Source organism: Asterias rubens, chromosome 12, assembly GCF_902459465.1.
Source record: "Asterias rubens chromosome 12, eAstRub1.3, whole genome shotgun sequence".
NCBI classification, from domain to species: Eukaryota; Metazoa; Echinodermata; class Asteroidea; order Forcipulatida; family Asteriidae; genus Asterias; species Asterias rubens.
Window position 1 is genome coordinate 6,809,639 of NC_047073.1, and position 22,532 is coordinate 6,832,170.

The 22,532-nt window shown below is 40.4% G+C and overlaps 1 protein-coding gene across 1 annotated transcript; it reads right to left on the bottom strand.

Annotated features, from left to right (window-relative positions):
- Positions 1-2,589: 2,589 nt before the first annotated feature.
- LOC117297346 (cystinosin-like) lies at positions 2,590-20,348 on the bottom strand. Its single transcript, XM_033780325.1, has 9 exons — positions 20,137-20,348; positions 12,690-12,960; positions 11,597-11,715; positions 10,896-11,036; positions 7,638-7,737; positions 5,656-5,775; positions 4,637-4,816; positions 3,582-3,699; positions 2,590-3,141 (listed from the first exon to the last, which is right to left on the bottom strand). The coding sequence occupies exons 2-9, from the start codon at positions 12,933-12,935 to the stop codon at positions 2,945-2,947; spliced, it is 1,221 nt and encodes a 406-aa protein (XP_033636216.1). The 5' UTR covers positions 12,936-12,960; positions 20,137-20,348; the 3' UTR covers positions 2,590-2,944.
- Between the last annotated feature and the right edge of the window lie 2,184 nt (positions 20,349-22,532).

Consider the following 22,532-nt stretch of genomic DNA (forward strand, 5'->3'; position numbering starts at 1 on the left):
GCAAAGGCGTTTTTTCTACCATTATTCTCTTGCAAACTTCGACGACCAGTTGAGTTCAAATTTTCACAGGTTTGTTTTATGCATATGTTGAGATACACCAAGTGATAAATTAATAAAATAACATCTGTATGTGTAAACATGTGACACCATGGTAATAATTGTATAAATTGACACTAACTTGAAGTGTATGTTCTTTTTAAGTCATTCCTCCAACATATGATAAATTATAAATTTTTAAGTAATATGACTGACAATATTTCATGTTATCAACTAAATGATCAAATGCTTTATACAATAGCCACATATGTAGTGGGAATAGGGTTTTATCACAAGTTGAATGGCCATGCGGATCCTACTCGGGAATTTCTAGTGTCAAAGCTTTTGGAGGGTTGTAGGCGTGGTCGCAGGCTTGCATCAAGACAGCCGCTTACCCATTACAATTCCAATACTCAGGCACATTTTGCTTTCTCTCCCGCATGTCTGTTTATCTCAGTATGAACAGTTGTTGTTCCATGCTGCAATGTTAAGGGCATTTTTTGGTTTCATGAGGGTGGGGGAGTTCGCGGTCGATTCCAATAATAGGGTTCAAGATTCGAATTTACGATTCTCTGATATATCATTTAGCTCACTGGGTGCTGGCTGTGGGTCGGTGCTTATTTCATTCCGAAGTAGTTAAAATAATCAGTCAGGCAGTCCGCAAGTCATTCGTTTGGCGGCGGCAAGGGATGCAGGCATATGTCCGGTAACAGCTTTACGGCAATATGTTGGGGTTCGTCCACAGGGCCCGGGGGTTTTGTTTTGTCATTACAGTGGCGCCCCCCTCACTCCGTATCAGTTTAATGCCACTCTAAAGAGAGCACTCGCTTTATGCGGGCTCGGGGAACAATGCATACGAGCTCACTCCTTTCGGATAGGTGCAGCTACAGTGGCATTTAGGTTGGGGGTCCCCTTTCCAGTTATTCAGCAGATGGGGCGTTGGCGGTCCGATGCTGCGCAGGCTTACATTAGACCAGTGGCATTGTGTGCTTTGCCAGGTATAAGCCTAGACGGCTAATTGTTTTATTAGTGTCTCCATGTTTTCCCCTATGCAGGTTCGGTCTGGGTTGTGGGGGACTCTATTGTGCATTGGGCTAGGCAGCATTGGGTAGGAGTGGGGCAAAATTGGCTGATATTTGGTCAATCTGACATTCCCGCCTTCTATTAATTTGATCCACTTGGGTACTGATTTGGTTACATATGATGTTTTTTCCATTCGGCAGAGTATTTTTAATTTTATGGAGGAGGTGCGTGTACACTATCCTTATGCCAGGGTCATATGGTCGGACCATGGAGGAAGGAAGAGAAGGAGCTCGAATGAAGGGACTTCAAAAGTCGAACCCGTGGTACCGCGGTCGTTTAACGATACCTCGTAATCACCCACATACCTTATACAGACAATGGGCGACCTGGCGTATGTGAGTTTGTGCGTGCGCACTTGGTTCTTCACTCAACTATGGTGCCGTATGTCGTATGGATATAATACAGAAAAAAAACTTGTTTGAGACCTGATAAAATTTGTGTACACTTGTGCCCACCAAATCGAAAAACAATTGAATACCAACCACCCTCGTGTGCTAATACCCAAATTTTGAACCACCGCTAGTGACCGGAAAGTCACAAAAAATGTAAAAATATGCCACAATGTTTCAGTGAAACACCACAAACGGTAAATGAAAATGTGTATATTCACAATTCTTGTCTCCAATGATTCAACTTTACACGAAGGCAACGGTGCAGAGCGGCGGTACCGCACGTTCTGTACAAAGAGATCTAATCCTGCTCATTAATCGGCCGTCCAGCTGGAGGTCTCCTATCTTTTTCCACTGGTCAGACAGGAGCATTGTCAGGGTATTCTTTTGTTACTCTGCGGTTATGCGGGTCGTTCGAGCTCCTCTTCCTTCCTCCATGGTCAGACATACTTCCTCGGGTTTTTTATTTTGGGGCCCGGTGGCAGAAAAGCATGGAACGTCAGCGGAAGGCTATCAATCGGGCTGCTCGGGCTCATGCGGACAAAATTGGGTGTGGGGTTCTTCATCATCCCCAGTTCACATGGACAGATTTGTCACTGTTTAGGTTTGATGGGATTCATTTGTCAGTGGCGGGCAACGGAGCCTTTTGTCAGGGTTTGCTGTAAACATCTGTGACAAGGCCATTAGGAGACTTGGTTATTGTCACATCTAGAAAGTTCACACTGGTGAGAGATTATTCGGTAGTGAACTTTATGGTGGGGTGAAATGAGTTGATATGGTCAATAAACTCATCCAAGCTGTCTTGGTCACCACACCAGATGGAGAAAATATCATCAATAAATCTCCACCAAACTAGTGGTCGGTTGGGGGCGGAGGACAGGAGTCTGTCCTCCAACTGAGACATAAATAGGTAAGCATATGAGGGTGCCATTTTGGTACCCATGGCAGTACCCTGTACCTGTAGAAAATGCCTGTCAGAAAATGTGAAATTATTCTTCATTAGAATGTGGCTCATGAGTTCCTTAATATGACTCACTGAGGGGCGGGACTGATTACTAGCATTGAGGGCAGAGACACATGCACTCATGCCTTCATGGTGGGGTATGTTAGTATACAGTGATGAAACATCAAAAGTAACCAAAATACCTTGGTATTATATCATATATCTATGCTTGCAGTAACATTGCTGCGTTACCAACGACACGCGCACGCAGTGATGTTTTTACTCTGGATGGATCGAAAAATAAATGGTGAACGGAACGAATAATGGTGAACGGAACATCAAATTTGTTATATAATTATTGAAATAAATCTAGTTGAATGATTTTCTTCAAACGATAAAAGGTATTAAAATTAAATTGAGAAACTTACTTAGATTTCCCTACTAAGTCAAATGTCTTATAATCTTACATAATCCTTAACCAAATAAAATTATATTAATTTGAATTATTTACACCCTTTACAAGATTTTCTTTCTCAGTACCCTTGTCTTTATCATCTTCAGATTCTTCAGAATCGGGAGTGTTGCCTCGATACAGAATGTAGTGTTGAACAATGAACAGCACGTCAAACAGAATGGAAAAGAAGCCCAAGCCAAACTTTGTAGGATCACCAAAAATAGAACTCCAGTCATCTATCAAAGAAATGAAAGGCAGTACAAGTATATAAGTTCTGAAATACTAGTTTATGCTAAAAGAACACCAAATCCCTTTGGACAACGAAGGTTGGGCAGAAGCCCAATAATAATAATAATAATAATAATTATGAAACAGCTCCTTCTGAAGTTACGTAGTTTTTTTCTCACTAAAATATTTGAACTTGATTTCGAGACCTCAGAGTTTGATTTCAAGGTCTCAAAATTCAAGTATATGAAAAGCACACAACTTGCACAGGGTGTTTTTTACTCCATTGTTCTCTTGCAATTTCGATGACCAAATGAGCTCAAATTTTCAGAGGTTTGTTATTTTTAAACATGTTGAGATACACCAAGTGAGAAGACTCATAATACCAATAGTGTCCAGTGTCTTTAACTCATGTGCACATTCAGTTTGGCATGGAATAATATTGACTTACTGTTGTTGTAGGCCAACAAAAACATCTGCACCAGGCTGAAGGAACCACCAGTGAAGTCTAGTAACACATTACCTATACTCCAGCCATAAGTGCTTTTTCTTTTGTAGTTCATCCATGCCTGTAGGAAATCGAGATAAACATGGTTGTCATCATAAGCAGGACCTATTTTCTCCCATTTTACCTTGTCTGGTTGGTGTTTCTGCTATTGTTTGACAATAAGGGGCCTTAGTTTTATACAGTGGTTCTTGTATATATCGTTTCCTGTATTGCTTTTACTTGCAATCTTTTGTTTTAATTTTCACTACACTATTAGATTTCTGTGTTAAAGGCACTGTACATGTTTGGTAATTGTCAAAGACCATTGCTCTCACTTGGTGTATCCCATCATAAACATAAAATAACAAGCCTGTGAAATTTGGGGCTCAATTGGTCATCGAATTTGCGAGAAAATCATGAAAGCAAAAAAACACTCTCGTTGGACGAATCTGTGTGCTTTCAGATAGGAATAAAATACTTCTAGCTACATAGAAGTCTTTTATTATTTTCGTGAAAAATTACCTCTTTCTCAAAAACTACGTTACTTCAAAGGGAGCGGTTTCCCACGATGTTTTATACTATCAACAGCTCTCCAATGCTCGTTACCAAGTAAGTTTTTAGGTTAATATTTGTTTTGAGTAATTACCAAACATGTACCTTCCCTTTAAGTTTAGTATATGAATTGTTACTCTTTTTATGAGCAAGGTCTGAGAGGATACATCTTTTTATGAAATTTGTTTACTTTTGCCTTTCCCTGGATGACCTATAATTATCTGAAGAATTAAAATAAAAATAATAACAAAATAGCTTTAATGGCAGGGAAACTTGGATAAAATATCAATTTCGTTAGTCAGTCACAGAGCCATGCCCATCCACCAATTTTTAACTCATTAAGGATACAAAAAGTTAATTTCTACCTACAATTCATTGCAATATCATCACTTTTTGACCAGAGCTGTTTTCATTTTTTTTTTTCATTTTTCATTTTTCATTGTTGAGTAAAACATCCAGACACTTACCTGAGGTACGTATTTGATGATTGAAACAACAAGCTTGATGTAAGAAAAATAGTAGAGGAACATCAGCCATGATATGAGCTTTTCACCAGATGCAACTGTGATGATGAGAGTGATGACTGTAAACAACCCTGCCACGGCACATAATACTTTACACACCACTGACACTCGCTGGCCACCTCTCTAAGAAACACAAAAATAAATAACAGTTACTTCATCAAGTTTTTTGTTCTTCCTTTACATCCGAGTCATACAGTATGGACTATAAAGGGGGGTTACCCTCAAATTGGCATATATGTACATATGTATATGTACATATATGTACATATAGTATGTACATGAAATTCACATCATTTTTACTAAGGCCTGCCAGCCAGCCAGCCAATGAATGTGCAGGTAATTTGACCATTAAGATCATTTGTATTTTTTGTTTTCCCATGACCAAGAAGGACATTAGTAACATCTATCCAAAAAGGCCTAACTGTTCTTTGGTGAGTTTAGCTTATGTTGCAGGGCTGGAATTACACAAATGTCATGACCTCAGTTGCCCTGGTCATATTTTAAATTTTACATTAATTTCATATTTATTTCGTGGCCTTGGTGCCCCTTCAAAAAATTTCCATAGACTTTGAACATTTTCCAAAAGAATTCAAGTGCCCTTTGCAAACATCTCAACCTCTCAAAGCATAAATTTGAAATTTGAAAGCCATAGACAGGTTGTATTTATAAAGTAAAATAAGGCCAGGCCCAGCCTGTAGTGAACTGATGGACGGCCGGACTAATTAGTAAGGAGGGAAATTGTTGAAACCACGGCTTCGGCTCCAGATTTGGCTCAGGCTAGCTTGGCCAAGCTTGGCCCCGTGAGTATTTTGACATGAGTGCGTGCTTTGCTTATACGGGCTCAGGGCTTTAGACGAGAGAAAGTAGCCTGAATCCGAATCCAAAGCCGAAGCTGTGGTTTCTAAAATGACCATAGGTTCTCTGCATGGCAACTTGCCAAAGAGGGAACACATCAAACTCACATCATAAATAAGGCACTGGAAGATTGTGACCGCTGTTATTGCAATGGCATGGAGAGTAAACACAACATCATTCAGTAATACTGGATTCACCCCAAATGGGTTTTTTCTATGGTATTCTTCCTATAAAATAAAACAAAGAAAATAGTACACTTAAAATTAGTCACCATACAATGTGAAAAATAAATGAAGTATAGGAAATAAAATTAATGTTTGTTAAATATGTTTAGCTAGAAGAGTGTCCTCACCACGTAACAATAATAATTGATTTTTATATAGCACTTTATCACAGCCCGAGGGGCATCTCAAAGGGCTTCCAACATTACCCCTGGTCACTGGGCCTTAATTCATTCCTTAAACCATCTCAGCTCCCTGTGGATTATACAGCCTTAGCCCACCTTGTTGAGCTGTTAATGGCTCCGCTTTTAACATCAATCTCATCACTGTAACCATTACAGCCCACCTTCGATACATGTCTTAAACGCTAAGTTTTCAAAGGTCGCAAAATGCGTGGTAGTTTGATTGCAAATTTCTCCCATTTAAAAAAGTCCAATACTACTCCAACATACCTCATTTTATTCCTTACATTTGTGGAATTACTATGAAACATAACAGGGCTTACTAAATGATGACTTTGTCCAGATGTGATGATTTGAAAATTGGTCCAAAAAAATGTGTACAAAAATTACATTTAACGTGACATGTTCTTGGGCGCCGCCATGTTTTAACGATTCTCCTCTTGTTGATCGTGGGCGCCCGGCAAATCTTGCAAGACATGAATATACATAAGGTGACGTCATGATCGCTAGGCTTATGTGCGTGTACAGTAAAAACTGAATATGTATAAGGTGACGTAGCCCTGCGCTGTATCTGGAAACTACCACCGCGCAACGTCACCTCATACATATTCATATTTACTTTGTACACCACGCAAATTGATAAATCAGCGTAGCCATACCGCGTCACGTGACATGACCTCTTGGATATTCATGACTAGCAAGATTTGCCTGGTGCCCTGACTTCTCACGTCCAACAAGAGGAGAATCATTAAAACATGGCGGCGCCCAAGAACATGTCACGCTAAATGTAATTTTTGTACACATTTTTTTGGACCAATTTTCAAATCATCACATCTGGACAAAGTCATCATTTAGTAAGCCCTGTTATGTGTCATAGTAATTCCACAAATGTAAGGAATAAAATGAGGTATGTTGGAGTAGTATTGGACTTTTTTAAATGGGAGAAATTTGCAATCAAACTACTACGCATTTTGCGACCTTTGAAAACTTAGCGTTTAAGACATGTATCGAAGGTGGGCTGTAATGGTTACAGTGATGAGACCGATGTTAAAAGCGGAGCCATTAACAGCTCAACAAGGTGGGCTAATACAGCGTGTGCTGCGAGTTACTGCGCTCAAAATTAATCATTCACATAAACCATCTCTGCCCTCACAGATACCCATTTTAACCCTGAGTGGAGAAAAGCAATGGTTAAGCGTCTTGCTCAGGGACACAAGTGTCACGACCGGGGTTCGAACCCACATCATGATGAGCCACCTGTAGCATCGATCTAACCCCCCTCTATCAACTAATGAACTTTCCTTAACCATTCACGTCAGTATTCAAATTTCTTTGCTGTGCCTCTGCATGGAATTATTTTGTTAACTTATCAGAGATCAAAGTAATTTATTATTTTTTATGCCGAATACAACAAGCTCACTTTTAGGGGCTCTTCAAAGAATATGACATGGAGAGGGGATCGGAGACCACCTAAACATGAAATCTTGATAATAACGGTGAGGATACGTACATGTACATGGATACAAAGAACATGGACCAGTTTGGAGGGAGGGGTCTCCAAAAGAAGTACTCTCTGAGCAACGTGAAAAACTTGAAAACCTTGGACAAACCTTAAGTGACCATTGAAAAAGATTAGAAAAGCATTTTTACACATGTGTATAATGTAAAAGGATTTGGAAAACATACCTTAACTTGTGGGATCCAAAACATCCCAACATTGAAGATGCCATATGCAGTGAAGCCAATAAGGTTGTATGTCAAAAAATCAAAATTGAGCCCTTTTACACTGAAAGAAAAGAACACATTTATTGTATATATAAAAGATGTTAAATTTGCATCACGCATACAGAATATTAATTGCGCTTTTTTTTTACCTAGTGGTTTAAACCCGCCGAGGCCTGGTTCTTTATAATTTTACCGAGACAAAGTCGAGGTAAATTATAAAGAACCAGGCCTTCTTCTTCAAGAACGAAGCCGACTTGGCTTCTTCTTCCCACATAGCACTCATCATATTTGGCCAATACTTGGCTTCTTCTTCCCACGTAACACTCATCAAATTTGGCCAGTACTTGGCTTCTTCTTCCCACGAAACACTCATCAAATTTGGCCAATATTTGGCTTCTTCTTCCCACATAAAACTTATCAAATCTGGCCAGTACTTGACTTCTTTTTCCCACGAAACACTCATCAAATTTGGCCAGTACTTGGCTTCTTCTTCCCACGTAACACTCATCAAATTTGGCCAGTACTTGACTTCTTTTTCCCACGAAACACTCATCAAATTTGGCCAGTACTTGGCTTCTTCTTCCCACGTAACACTCATCAAATTTGGCCAATATTTGGCTTCTTCTTCCCACATAACACTCATCAAATTTGGCCAGTACTTGACTTCTTTTTCCCACGTAACACTCATCAAATTTGGCCAGTACTTGGCTTCTTCTTCCCACGTAACACTCATCAAATTTGCCCAGTACTTGGCTTCTTCTTCCCACATAACACCAGGGTTCGAAATTAGCGGTCGCCCGGTCGCCAAATGCGAGTGAAAATAGCGGCGGGCAAGTGAAAACCATTTCTCACTAGCCCGCCGGGCGAGTCAAATAATTATTCCTTTTCACATATAAATGAGGGTTCAGTGGCAAAATCCCACGGAAAACCTTTACAAAGCTTTTAAACTAGTAAGTTTGACAATTCTAGATACTTGCTAGATTTAATTTTGCCGTGATCAAGACCGATATGGCTGTTGGTCGTTTCAGAAAACAAGTACAATTAATTGAAAACACGATGCACAAACCACATGCTGCTGAGTATCCTTACAGTACATGTACATGGTCGCCCACTGGTACATCCATGTCCATGCAGTATGCACAGTACGTACGTCCAAAGTCCATTCTGACCAACACTCTGCACGCTGTGATTGGCCGTTGATGGCTGTTGATAATTCCATATTCATGATGTTCTTGACTAGACTTCAATGCAATACACGTTCGCGAACGCAGTAAATAATTGCCGCACGTTGTGCATAATGCCTGCAGACTGTGCACAATGTACAGACTTGGAGGAATTCCAATAACATGGACAACTTTTGCCAACAGAGGGCATTGCGAGGCAAAGTTCATTGAATTATTTCTCGATGTGCATTGTTGACTGATCGTTGATTCATGAAGATTTTGTTGCAAACGGAGTTTAAAACATGTTCAAATCAACCGACCCCCTAACCATGAAGGCATTCAAGTTGTTGATGGAAAAGCGATAGTTTAAGGTAAAAATTCAGACATAAAATCCTCAAAATCCTTCATTTTCGTTTTTGCTTTTTTTTTTTTTTTTTTTTTTAAATTTTTACATGCGGGCTAGTGAAAAAACCTGCAGGCGATCGAGAATTGTGGTTGACTCGCCCGGCGGGCGATTGAAAAAAAAAGTTAAGGGAAACCCCTGAACACTCATCAAATTTTGCCAGTACTTGGCTTCTTCTTTCCACATAACACTCATCAAATTTGGCCAGTACTTGGCTTCTTCTTCCCATGAACAGGTGACTTCAACCGTTACTGGGCACAATTGCCACACCACAAAAAATTTGGCCATTATCTGGCTTCTTCTACACCATTATCCACACGACACAACCAACCATCAATGGGCACCACGCCCATACATATTAATTGCCACAATTACCACCTTGGGTAACACACCTAAAATATTGAATTGGCACCTGGCCAAACATATATCTGTGTGCACACCCACCTGACTCCAACCATGCGGGCACACAGGCAATGAAACCATTATTGAGAATAGTCATATATCTGTGTGCACACCCACCTGACTCCAACCATGCGGGCACACAGGCAATGAAACCATTATTGAGAATAGTCATATATCTGTGTGCACACCCACCTGACTCCAACCATGCGGGCACACAGGCAATGAAACCATTATTGAGAATAGTCATATATCTGTGTGCACACCCACCTGACTCCAACCATGTGGGCACACAGGCAATGAAACCATTATTGAGAATAGTCATATATCTGTGTGCACACCCACCTGACTCCAACCATGTGGGCACACAGGCAATGAAACCATTATTGAGAATAGTCATATATCTGTGTGCACACCCACCTGACTCCAACCATGCGGGCACACAGGCAATGAAACCATTATTGAGAATAGTCATATATCTGTGTGCACACCCACCTGACTCCAACCATGCGGGCACACAGGCAATGAAACCATTATTGAGAATAGTCATACCTGAAATGTATACAATGAGTTAAGTTATGCAATTCCACCTTGGCACAATGTGGTCAGAACTAGCCCCTGTGGAAACTTCAGAGTGCTAACACAACGTATTGTTACAATATTGGATATCTATACTATAGTAGCGCTTAAATCGCATGGGCGCTGCCATTGTTGTTTTGGGCGCCGCCATGTTGTTTTCACGTCAAGTGGTGCCCGCACCCTGCTAAAATGATGCGTCCTGGGGTAAATTTCGGGGTACCTGTGGGTTGGGGGCATGTGTTGTTTGTGACGTCACAGTCAAAGCGCGAGCGTGTAGTGACCTTTGTGATTGAGGGTTCCTTTGTGATGTCACAGTCACAGCGCGAGGGCCAGTAATTCTGTTGGTGGGAAATTAATAACATTTTGTGAACAGAAAAACAAATTGCCCATTCACGTTGAAAGGCAGTGACTAACTGTAAACCCGAACAACATTTGTGTATACAGAGGACTGTGACTGCCCGCGAAAACATAATTACCTAAGTTGCTAATTATTAATGCACCTGAACTGCAACCCCTCATGGTAAATACGTATCCCCTAGCTGGCATGAATTTATATGCCATGGGCAGCATACATACATGAAGCATGCGAGTAACCACATAAACAAGTACGCCCTGTGTATAAAGCATTTTATCTTTGATTGATAAAATGTGGTAATCTGTAGTTAGTCAACTTACCTTTTTCTTTTGTGATTAAGAAGTACTTGAGGGTAGAAGGAGACAGTCCATGCAGCAAAATAAATCCATCCGACAACAATGATAACAACATTAAGGGCAAGGCTGTCAACCACCTGTATCCGTACAAACACACTAGACAAACTGGAAAAGAAAATCAAATATTTTATTTAAAAGGACACATTGCATCGGGCGAGTTGATCTTTTGAAAAGCGTTTGAAACTGTCTGTAATAAAATGCGTTATGGTTAGATAATTTAAAAATAGAATATACCGGGTAATTATCCACAAAAACATGCCTCGAAATTGCATGGTTTTCCTTTTACGCCGCAAACTATCATGGTCAGCCATTTTATGGAGTCAAGTGTCCCTAAATAATAGTAGCAGTAACACAATCTTATCAAGCCAAATTTCTAATAACAAATTACTCAAGGCGTTAAAGAAAAGAAGTACAAAATGCTTTCTGCAAATAACACCAATACCACTGGGTGGAGAAAAGCAATGGAAAAGTGTCTTGCTCAAGGACACAAGTGTCACGATCGGGATTGGAACCCACTCTCTACTGAACAGAAACACCAGAGCATGAGTTCGGTGCTGTTATCTGATCAGACAGACAAACCAATTAATTAGATTTTGATGCAAACATGTAGCAGCTGCCTGTGGCTGCTACATGTATATACAATGTGTTTAATGCACGGAACTTACTTTCCAAGTTGTGTAGTTGTAGAGTTCAAAGTGATTATAGCCTTTCCTACTTGTGAGCTTGAATTAGTGAGAATGTTTACTCTGACTTTAGTAGATGTGTCATTTGGTGGTAACTCGACCTGTGATAAAAACAAATTTTGCATCAAAACCATGAGGTAAGCTTATAAAAAGCAAAAGCAGGCGACTGAAAAGTAAAACCATTTGTCTACTCCGAGGAAAGTAGCATCACAAAAACAGACTAGGCAGTTATTGACATCTGCTTTGTAACCCATGACTTGACCATGTCTTTTCATTCAAGTAAATAGTATGCTCCACTTCAGGGACAGTGTTGTAACCAAGTCTTTTTTTGTTTTCAAGTCAAGTCAAGTCGCAATTGCTCAAGTCAAGTCACAAGTCATTTTAGCTCAAGTCAAGTCTCAAGTCATATTTGCTCAAGTAAAGTTGCAACTCGGAATTGCTCAAGTCAAGTCACAAGTCATTTTTGCTCAAGTCAATTCTCAAGTCAAATTTTTGCAAGTCACGAAGTCACATAATGTCCCAAAATAAGTCCACTCTCATTAAGTTGTGACAAACCTCAAGTAAAATCAAATCTTTTTGTCGACTACCTTTGTTTCACATGAACACAACATATACACCTTATTTGTTTTTGTTGTGATGTCATTTTGTGATGGGACACATTGCCTTGGATGTTTTAAAAGTAGAATATAATGATCCACAAAAATGCCTCGAAATTGCATGGTTCCCCTTTTATTTTGCGAGCTAACAAGGTCAGCCATTTCACAAAATTGACTCCACAAAATGGCATTCCATGGTTAGTTCACAACGAAAGAGGTAAACAAAGCAATTTTGGAAGCATTTTCGTGTAGATCTTCATGTTCTACTTTTAAAACATCTCTATGCATTTTAAAACAAACGGTTTTCAAACGTTTTCATGGAAAAAGGACAAACTCGTCTGATCCAAGGCAACTAACTTACAATTGAGGTCAAGAGTCTGTCCCAAGTTAGTGTGTTCTTTTGCATTAGCTGCGGCATAATATGATGACGTTATTTTTGTACTAATACAATGATTTGCATATTATGTCAAAGTACATACTTGTTCTTCAGTAGCTGCAATAGAATAGTTTGTACTGTAAAGGTTGACGAGTGCCGTTTCATTCAAGTTAATGTTTGACCTCAGAAAGAATTCATCTGGTGTGCCATGTTCAATAGTCATATCTTGAGGTGATACAGTCAGGTTAACACTATTGGCAGCTAACGGCGGCACACATAAGCTCACTGTCAGTGTGACCATACAGACAACTGAAAAGCGCAGTGGGATGAATCTGTCTTTCTTTTCCATTATGGTAGCTGCTCTGATGGAGTTACTAAAATAGAAGCAAAAAACTACCATTAAAAATAATGTTAGACATTGAGGCACTAGGAAACTACCAGTACAGAGAAACTGTTCGTCTGGATAGGGAGAAACTGTGGATAAGGCGCCTACAGACTAGACTTTTCAATGCCATAGTCTGAACATCCAATTGAATTGAAGGAGATGACCAACAATTTGTATTGTCTTTACCGTCTTCTTTTTCGATAGAAATTCCCCTTTTTAGTTTGCCACATTCACTAATTACCTGTCTACCACGCCTTTTTCCACCTATATAAATGAAGTTTTGTCTTTTATGTTTCCTCCTTTTTTTTCATTTTCACTTAAAATATTTAATTTTTCTCCCCATATTATTGGCAGCCATAGAATCTCAGATAGCAACCATATCATGTGATCGACATCTGTTCCACCCCAACTTGATAATCGTTCCAACTATAGTTGGGACTGGTCCCAACTTGAGTGTTAGAGTTGGGGCCACACAACTATAGTTGGGACAGTAATGCAGGGTACCAGCGCGTTGCAGTGGTACCAGGGTTGTTTTTTGCTGCTGTGTACTGGTTGTGTGTGCACAGATAAAACAGTGTAGGCATGCGCATGAGACTACCTCAATGGTGTGAGCCAGTCTTGAAATCAAGTCGGAATTTGTTTAGCAGTGTAGTTACAGGAACAGGCAGCGCTTATTCTAGGTGTGAGCTAGCATTGCTTTTGTGGCTGGAGCGCGGCGGAGTGTAGTAGAAGGGTTTGAGTGGGTAAATAATTATTTTCAAGTACTTCTTTATACAGTTTTGTATAAAAAATTATAGTGTATACGAGTCCGAGCCTACAAAAACATGCCTAGAGGCCAAGTCAACAAGCAAAGTCAATAGAAATAGTATTTCTACAGTTGGGACTGTCCCAACTAGAGTAGTGACTGTCGCGACAGTAATGACTGTCGCAACTATAGTTGACACCATCCCTACCAGATAAAATACTGTAAAATAAATTTCTTTGGTCTATCCCCACTACAGTTGGGATAGTCATTACTACAGTTGGGACTGGGGGTCCCAACTAGAGTATTGACTGTCCCAACTGTACCAATGACTGTCCCAACTATAGTTGACACCATCCCTACCAGATAAAATACTGTAAAATAAATTTCTTTGGTCTATCCCCACTACAATTGGGATAGTCATTACTACAGTTGGGACTGGGGGTCCCAACTAGAGTATTGACTGTCCCAACTGTACCAATGACTGTCCCAACTATAGTTGACACCATCCCTACCAGATAAAATACTGTAAAATAAATTTCTTTGGTCTATCCCCACTACAGTTGGGATAGTCATTACTACAGTTAGGACTGGGGGTCCCAACTAGAGTATTGACTGTCCCAACTGTACTAATGACTGTCCCAACTATAGCCGAGACCATCTCTACCAAATAAAATATTATAAAATAAATTTCTTTGGTCTATCCCCACTACAGTTGGGACAGTCATTACTCTAGTTGGGACTGGGGGTCCCAACTAGAGTAATGACTGTCCAAACTGTACCAATGACTGTCCCAACTATAGTTGAGAAAATATTACAAAATAAATTTGGTCTATCCCCACTACAGTTGGGGCAGTCATTACTACAGTTGGGACTGGGGGTCCCAACTAGAGTAACGACTGTCCCATCTACATTATGAGGAGAACATCCCTACCACTCAGCTAAACTTGAATATTAATATTATCAACTCCGGGCCTATCCCAACTAAACTGAGTTGGGACAGTCAACTCATTCGTACAGTTGGGACACGGCAGTCAATTCTGCGTGGCTGGTGCAGAGAAATAACCGCGGTCTCAGACTTGAAATCAAGTCTGTACAATCTCGTCTCGACAGTACAGTAATCTACGTACGGATCCTGTTGAGCTCTATGTGAAATCCCAACTCAATTGGGACGCCCCAACTTTAACACTCAAGTTGGGACCATATAGTTGGGACGATTATCAAGTTGGGACGGCACATATCTAGTGACTGAAAGAAGGAAGTCCGCGCTAAGTGCAGATAATGCAACATTGCATTATTGTGCAACGTTGAGTAGCAGAATTAAGAAACGTTGACGAATTGCACTACTTCAAAGTTTCACTATTCTGCAACTCTTGCATTCACACACAATAAGGCAATCGAAAAAGGCTCTGTTGGAGTAGTTAAAATCATATAATAGTATCGTAAAGTTCCTTACCCAACTTTCCATCTGTGAAAATCAAAAAGTTATCTGTGCGTTTTCGCGCAAATGGCTTTTGAAAATCATCACTCCACACTTGCCGGTCAGGAAAACTGCGACGCCATTTTAATGTGCAAGTTTAATTTATGCAAGTTTAAAAACAACTATAATTTAACAAATAACATTGTTCAGAGTCAAAAAAAAATAACATTACAGTTTTTAATTATACTGAATGTTTTTTAATGTTAATTTTTTAATAAATATTAACTTTATTGATGTTAAGTTTTAAAATGTATTGATGTGCCTGACCATTCATGAATTGCGCAAAACAGATGGCAGGAAACTTGGAAGAGCCTAGTAAAATAACTAATTTAGTAACTTTGCTCCTTGCCTTGGCTGAAGTAGTTTGGATAACAAATTTTGTATGTAGACGAGTATTTCATATTAAAACAGGGAACCTAAGTAAATATTGTGACAACTTTGGCAGGAGTAGGCCGGTCTGTCCAAAGCTTTGGGAAAGAACCGTGGTTTGAAACTTGAGATATGGCTACAAACTATTAAATATCAGTGATATAAAATAATTAATTTTGGTTGCACCTGTTCTTATAAGACAGTTTCTTCATTCATATTGGTCGAGAGCAACGGCTGAAACAGTTGTGCCACATCACGCGATACGCGCGACGCGTACAGCAGTGTCTTAGCCAGGAATTTGGAAAGTGGGAGTGCAAACTGAAAAAGTGGGAGTGCAACCTAAAATCACTACAAAAAAATAGAAACGTGTGCGTAGCACACAACACGAGCGCGCAGCGCCAAGTCTGTCTCACCCCCTACAGCAAAACCGACTTGAGATTTGAAAAGAAACTTGAACCAGTTTTTTAACCTTTCGAGCGGAAAATAAACATCGTTTTGTCAACTGCATTAACACCCAAGAGATGCAAACATTGAAATCCCAAAAAGACTCGATGTTTCAACCAAACTCTACAACGAACAAACGATGTGCCCTTGAATTTCTAGAAGGAAAAAAGATCGTCATGTTTGTCGCCGTCGAGTTGGGAAAAACTGCGGAACCAATCTACAAAGCAGCTGCAGAATGTATGCGGTAAAAGGTGCACTGCGCCGCGTGTTACTCAGTTACTGATACTGAGGTCATAGTAGAAAAATCCAGAGCGCGATGGTTTGTAGGATCGTGGAGATGAGATTGGTACCTAAAATAATCTGAACGAAAACGCGTGTGAATTCGCCTCTATCATACCACGCGTGCATGGAGTTCATGCTGCCTGCTGATGACGGTCGATGACGACGACTGACTGTTAAAACGAAGTCTCTGGTCTCGCTTGCGTTGTGTAATTTGCACGTGCGTTGTGTAATGTGTGGTTTGTGTGTTGTATTTTGTGTGGTCGCAATGTGGTCAGCGTTTTCGAGGCAACTTCGAGTGATTGTTTTATGGTTGCGTAGTTGAAATTTTGATTCAAAAGGAAGAAGGAAATTCGGTAAAACCAAATCTAATTTTACTCACTGCTGTTTAAACTGTTCAACAACAACAAAATAAAACTAGAGGTACATGTACAGGTTTTGTTTACTACAAAAATAAGGTGTTCGTGGTGAGTGAGTGAATGGATTGGTGACAACATTTTACCTCATCAATCCAATGACTGGTTAAGGAGTTATGATTTTTTACAAACTAAACACCAACTTCCGGTTTGCATCGGATAAAAGGTCAAATAGGGGTTACTTTTTATGTAGCGCGTGATAAGTTTATTAAGACCTTTTAAATGATGGATGGGTTGTAAAAATCCAGTATTTGGTTTAGAAGTTATGAATATTTCAAATATAAAGTTTCAACTTCCGGTTTGAACCGGAAGGTACTGTCAAATGAGGTCACACTTGGTAGCGTTGGTGATGTCTTTTGAGTTCTTTCTTTTGACGTATAGATGATAAAAATCAAATCATGTGGTTTAGGATTTTTTTATTTTTCAAACATTATATCTCAATTTCCAACTTTAACTGGAAGTCAAGGTCAAACAGGGTCGCATATTGTATAGCACGTGATAAGTCTAATAAGACCTTTCAGATGATGCATAGATTGAAAAAATCCAATGTATGGTTCAGATGTTATGATTTTTTTCAAATATAAAATTTAAACATCCGGTTTGAACCGGAAGACAATTTTTTCAGGTCACAAATTATAGCGTTAGTAATGTTTTTCAAAGCCTTATCGACAACGATCAGATAATAAACAACTAATTTCTGGTTCTGGAGTAATATTTTTTCAAATAATTAAAGTTGCATCTTCCTGTTTAACTGGAGGTCAGGGTTTAATAGTCAATGTTGTGTATCGTTTCTTAAGTTGTTACATACCTACCCAATGACGTATAAATATATAAAAAATCAAATGTGTGGTTGTGAAATTATTTTTCTTTGACCAATTATTTTCAACCTCTGCTGGTTTGAACAAGAAGCCAAGTTTAAACTGATTTCATTTGTGTAGATCCTGACTAGTTCATTAAAACCTTTCAGCTGATGTATGACTTGTAAACATTTTATAATTATGTGATGGACTATCTGAAGGTGTATAATGTATCTTATAACATCAATGCATATGTATTCCTACTTGTAGTTTTGGTGCGAGACGTTGTTCATTATTACTCAACTATTGCGATTCACCGCGATTCACTCAGTGCTCGATGTTACTAAAAACGTTACAGCGCCCTCTTTCGCTGGACTAAAGAGAGCACTTTTGGGAATTCCCCCCAAAAAATCGGCGCTTGCACTGCATAGCGTACATAGCGTGCGTTGTTGATCAAAATGGGGTAAACGTGGGTCAACAGGTGCTTTGACGTCCCTTTTCGTCTGATGTAAATTTTGTTATTTCTGTGCAAAAGATTGAGCGGGATTGCTGTTTTACAATCTGAAACAAAAATTACGTTGAAATGATCAGTAAGGTTTTTGTTGGGGATGCAACAAATTTTTTTAGTTATAGGTGCTGATGATAAAGCTAATTTACCTAATAAAAAAATAGTGGGTTGAACAGACGTCTGGAGCATTTGATTTTGAGCTCTTTCCTACAAGTGTTCTTCAGTGTTGTTCAGCGGACGTGTATGTCTACATTTGCGAGGTTCTCTCTACACCACTGTGTGTGCGTCAGCGATTGCTGCCGGCCTGTTTGAAGTTCCTCGTCGTGCACGAGTTCGAGTATCAAGGAAAAGAGAGTAGAGGATACCACATCCAACCAGCTACTCGGGGCCGGACATCGGGTTCAACTTTAGGAATCATCTAAATACTAACTTTGTGGGACTCAGGAAGATATTTTCTTTCTTATTTTACCGCGTAGGCAAGACTTTTATTTATATTAATTAGCCTAGTAGATCGGGACGAAGTTAAGACATTCTTCCTGTCGTCGATTTAAACTTTTTTGTTGGCATTATGCCAAGACAAAGGAGGGCCAGCCGTTTACCGGCGCGCTTCACAGCGGAGACCACCAGCGACGGGGTCACTCGCACCATTAGCGCCCCCCGCCAGCCACCGGCTGTTCGGCCTCCTGCCACCGGAAATGAAGGGCCACTGACGGCTAAGAGAGCTAGAGGTCAGCAACGCGACGAGCAGCAACCAACTGATGACGGCAATGGCAGGAATGTGCAAGGTAAACATGGTCAAGGGGTGCAGTCGGGTGAGTCCGGACAGCATCCTGGTGATATTTTGCAAGGGCTATTCGGGGGGCAGTCGCGGGACATTAATTTGCCCAATTTCAATGGTAGTAGTAGTGACAGTCAGGGTAGGCCTATTGGTAATATTAATAATCATAGCAGTAGCAGTAGTGATGTTCGTACAAGTTCAGGTACAAGTGCCAGATGGGTATGGGTAACGGTGTTGCAGATAATAATAATGCCACAGTCCTATTGAAAATGCTTTGTCGGCTAACGTTGGCAGTAGTGCCGGTGGCCATGGTAGCAGTGCCAGTAGTGGGGGCAATCTTGATGGTATGGCTGTTGCAAATTTTTGTGGTCAACCCTTCCCTAGCACAGCCCCAGCTATGGTTCCTAGCTTTAGGGGGAACACTCATGGGTTGGGGTTATCAGTACCCATGTCCATAAAACAAAAAATTTGGGACGGGGCATTTGTCGATTTCTGACAATTGCTAACTGACAACTCGATCCAGTAGCTGGCGACCTGCCATCAACAGCAATCGGAGTTTACACTTGCGGTGGAAGGGGAGAGGATTGTGTTCAAGCAGCCTTCCTTGAAAAGGAAAATTGAGTGTTGACAAATGGCTCTCGGCATTTCACGTGTTTATGTCAATATATCTTGAGCGGCATGCAGCTCGTGCAGCAGAGCTGTTAAAATATGTCGAAACCATTAGATTAGCTTCAGTACAGTTTTCTGGGTTTGGGTGGAGGACTTACGACGAACAGTTTCGTCTGAGGCACGCTGTTAATCCAGCCAGTAGTTGGGGAATCATGGATATCGAGCTGTGGGTAACCGTAGCAGCAGCGGCATCAATTGTTAGCGCAACCCCTAGCCCTCGGCCCAATACTAACCGTTACAGCACTTTTGGTCCCACAAAACACCCTTGTCACACAAAGTTGTGTAGGTTTAGAAAAAGGTTGATTTCGAGACCTCAAGTTCTAAATCTGAGCATGGAGCAATAGTTTATTGGGAAAAGTTTCCGTATGGCGCCACCACTTTTTCATTCGAAATAAAATAATATAATATCTAATTTACCTGATTGATATATCCCTTTTTGTAAAAATTAGTGAAAAGGTGGTGGCGCCATACGGTAAGTTATCCCTTCAGAGGGAGCCGTTTCTCACAAAAATACAAAATACAGACCGTCGACTAAACAGTAGAGCTCCCCTCACCGGTAGAGCATGCACAGTCCTGCGGTAAATGGGAATCAATTCATTGATTGAAGTAGGAAGGAGGTCAAAAAACCTTATTTTATAGATAACTATCGAAAACATTTGAGCTGATGGGGTGCCGATACATACCCGTATAGAACAGTCAATTTCGACTCAAACCGTCCGCAACGACGCAGTCACAGCCGGATGAGAACTATACCATTCTATCATATAGGACATGAGTTTATTATTACAGAGTAGAGTCTTGACGTCGGTCTGAGGATCGGGTGTGAGACGATCACGAGTTAGTATTTACACTGCTGAGTGAGAGATAACATCTGCGGGGGGATGGGACAGACACACGCACGATACTCTTTGATGACATGTGACACACACCTTGACACTAGTTGGACACGTTCCATCGATAGAGGGCGCTCGAACCAGCTTTGGTTTTTTTGCAAGATCATTATTTTTTAGTTGGCCGGGGTCCCCGAATCAGCAATCTTTTCTTCCTACGTTCCTACGTCAGAAAATGTATTTCTTTTCTAAATCTACCTTACGGTAACTAAAATAAACAAACAGCACGAATAAATAAATAGCACGAAGATGCATTGTTTGGTTAAAGGGACACGTTGGCTTCGGGTTGCACTTTATTGGGCGTTTTTGGGCTATGACAAGCGTTTGATGTAAAATGATTACGGTTGGAAAGATGTTAAAAAAGTAGAATATAATGATCTACACAAACATGCCTTAGAAATGCTTCGCTTTTGCTAACTTTCTCGAAACAAAACGCTCCGCCATTTATGGGGGTCAAGATTTTGACTCCCATGGCCGCCAAATTCACTAGTCTTATTTCCAGTCGCAGCCTTTGAACTATACGACTGAGCAATTATTAACCATTTTACGAACCCCATTTGTATCTATCTCTTCCTCCATGGTTACCAACAACAAAAAACAGTTCATGAACAAAAATAAAAGGGCCTACGTTGAATTAACTTTTTATAAATCTATCCATGGAGGTAGAATTACCTCCATGATCTATCTAAGCAGCAAGTTCAGCCCACGTCCCGGGGCCGAGCGGCTGCCGTCCAGCGGGCCATCATCCCCCGCGGCCAGACCTCCCCAGACGCACTGAACTCCCCGTTCTTGCTCGTACGATGTAGGATTTTAGCGGGGCCAGTCTAGTAATGCGATTACTTTGTACACGAAAGAATGTCTAGTACCCGTTTTACTAATACTAATAGTGCATGTGATTCTGTAGTCGTGTGTCTCTTTTTGCCTCGGGCCTTTGCAGCAAAAAGACGAGATTATTTAATACCAACTAGCGAGTGGAGTTGAAACAAAACTACAGCTAGAGAATTCATCCTCTCATAAAACATCTGCTCAGACATGTCGGAGAGGCGTTTACCGTGTTTACCGCGTAAGTATAGTATGCAATTGCGAGTCACATATACCCCACAGTTCGTTTTTAGATACAAAATTACAGGGACTTTACTTCTCTGTCCTTTCTCTATGCTGTTTGCATGTACATGTAGAGTCACAGGGCAACAGGACAGTGGTGTCTATCTAATACTAGTCCGTCGCCATAGGATAGATGTCACTTGTCTAATTTGCCAACATGATCCTTTCTTCGGGGTATACATTCATTGTTTTATAAAATAATGTTTATGTCTATTATTATGGGGATGTAATTCCTTGACCTTGGTCTTGGACGGTACTATTTGAGGTAGCTCCTGTTTACATTGCTCAGAATCATTTGACAGCAAAATTTACTGTGCGATGCATCTGAACAGGGAGCACATACTGCAAATGGTAGTTGGCAAGGAAAGCTAAAATAAAGTAATACTCTTGTCCACAAAAATGAAGCTTCCATAGGCCCTTTTCGAAACCACGGCTTCGGCTTTGGATTCGGCTTCAGACTCCGTCCTCTTGTCTGAATCCCTACGCAAAGCACGCTCAGTATTGTCCAAACATCTGCGGGGCCAAGCTAGCCCGAGCTGAATCCAACGCCAAAGCCGTGGTTTCAAAAAGGGCCATAGTCTAGAAGAACTCTTTTCAAAAATTACAAAACAAAATCAGAAACGGGGAACAATTTTATTATTTTGTAACATTTTTGTATTGATACTTGATTGCCAGGTCACAGTGAAAGTTGGGTGGTGATGTGATTATTGAAGCCGGTATGGACAAGAAAGAGTACACGTACATCAAAGAAGTTTTCCAAGCACGGTTAGATGACAACCAGCTTCTTCGCAGGACAGGAAAACTCTGCTAATTAGGCCTGGGCGACCAGTGAAAATTACTAATCGACTAGTCGCACCTCCATGCAATAGTTGCGACTACGACACTAGTTGCGACAAATTTTTAATTATCACGATGCACTGTGGCAATGTGTGCCGCAAGCACAATATAGTCTAATTCAAGCGGAAAAGATTGAAGATTTGTGTCACTGATGTCTGACTGTGTTCTGTAAGTAAATTATGTTGTCATGAATAGTAATGAGCGACTAAATTGGTTCACCAAACAGGTAGACACAATTTTTTTAAAAC

Excerpts from the sequence above, each read along its gene's own strand:
- LOC117297346 (XM_033780325.1), bottom strand. The coding sequence starts at position 12,935 with ATGGAAAAGAAAGACAGATTCATCCCACTGCGCTTTTCAGTTGTCTGT. Across the intron at positions 7,738-10,895 it reads CTTAATCACAAAAGAAAAAG|TGTAAAAGGGCTCAATTTTG; the intron begins GTAAGTTGACTA and ends CTTTTCTTTCAG. Across the intron at positions 5,776-7,637 it reads TTTGGATCCCACAAGTTAAG|GAAGAATACCATAGAAAAAA; the intron begins GTATGTTTTCCA and ends TTTATTTTATAG.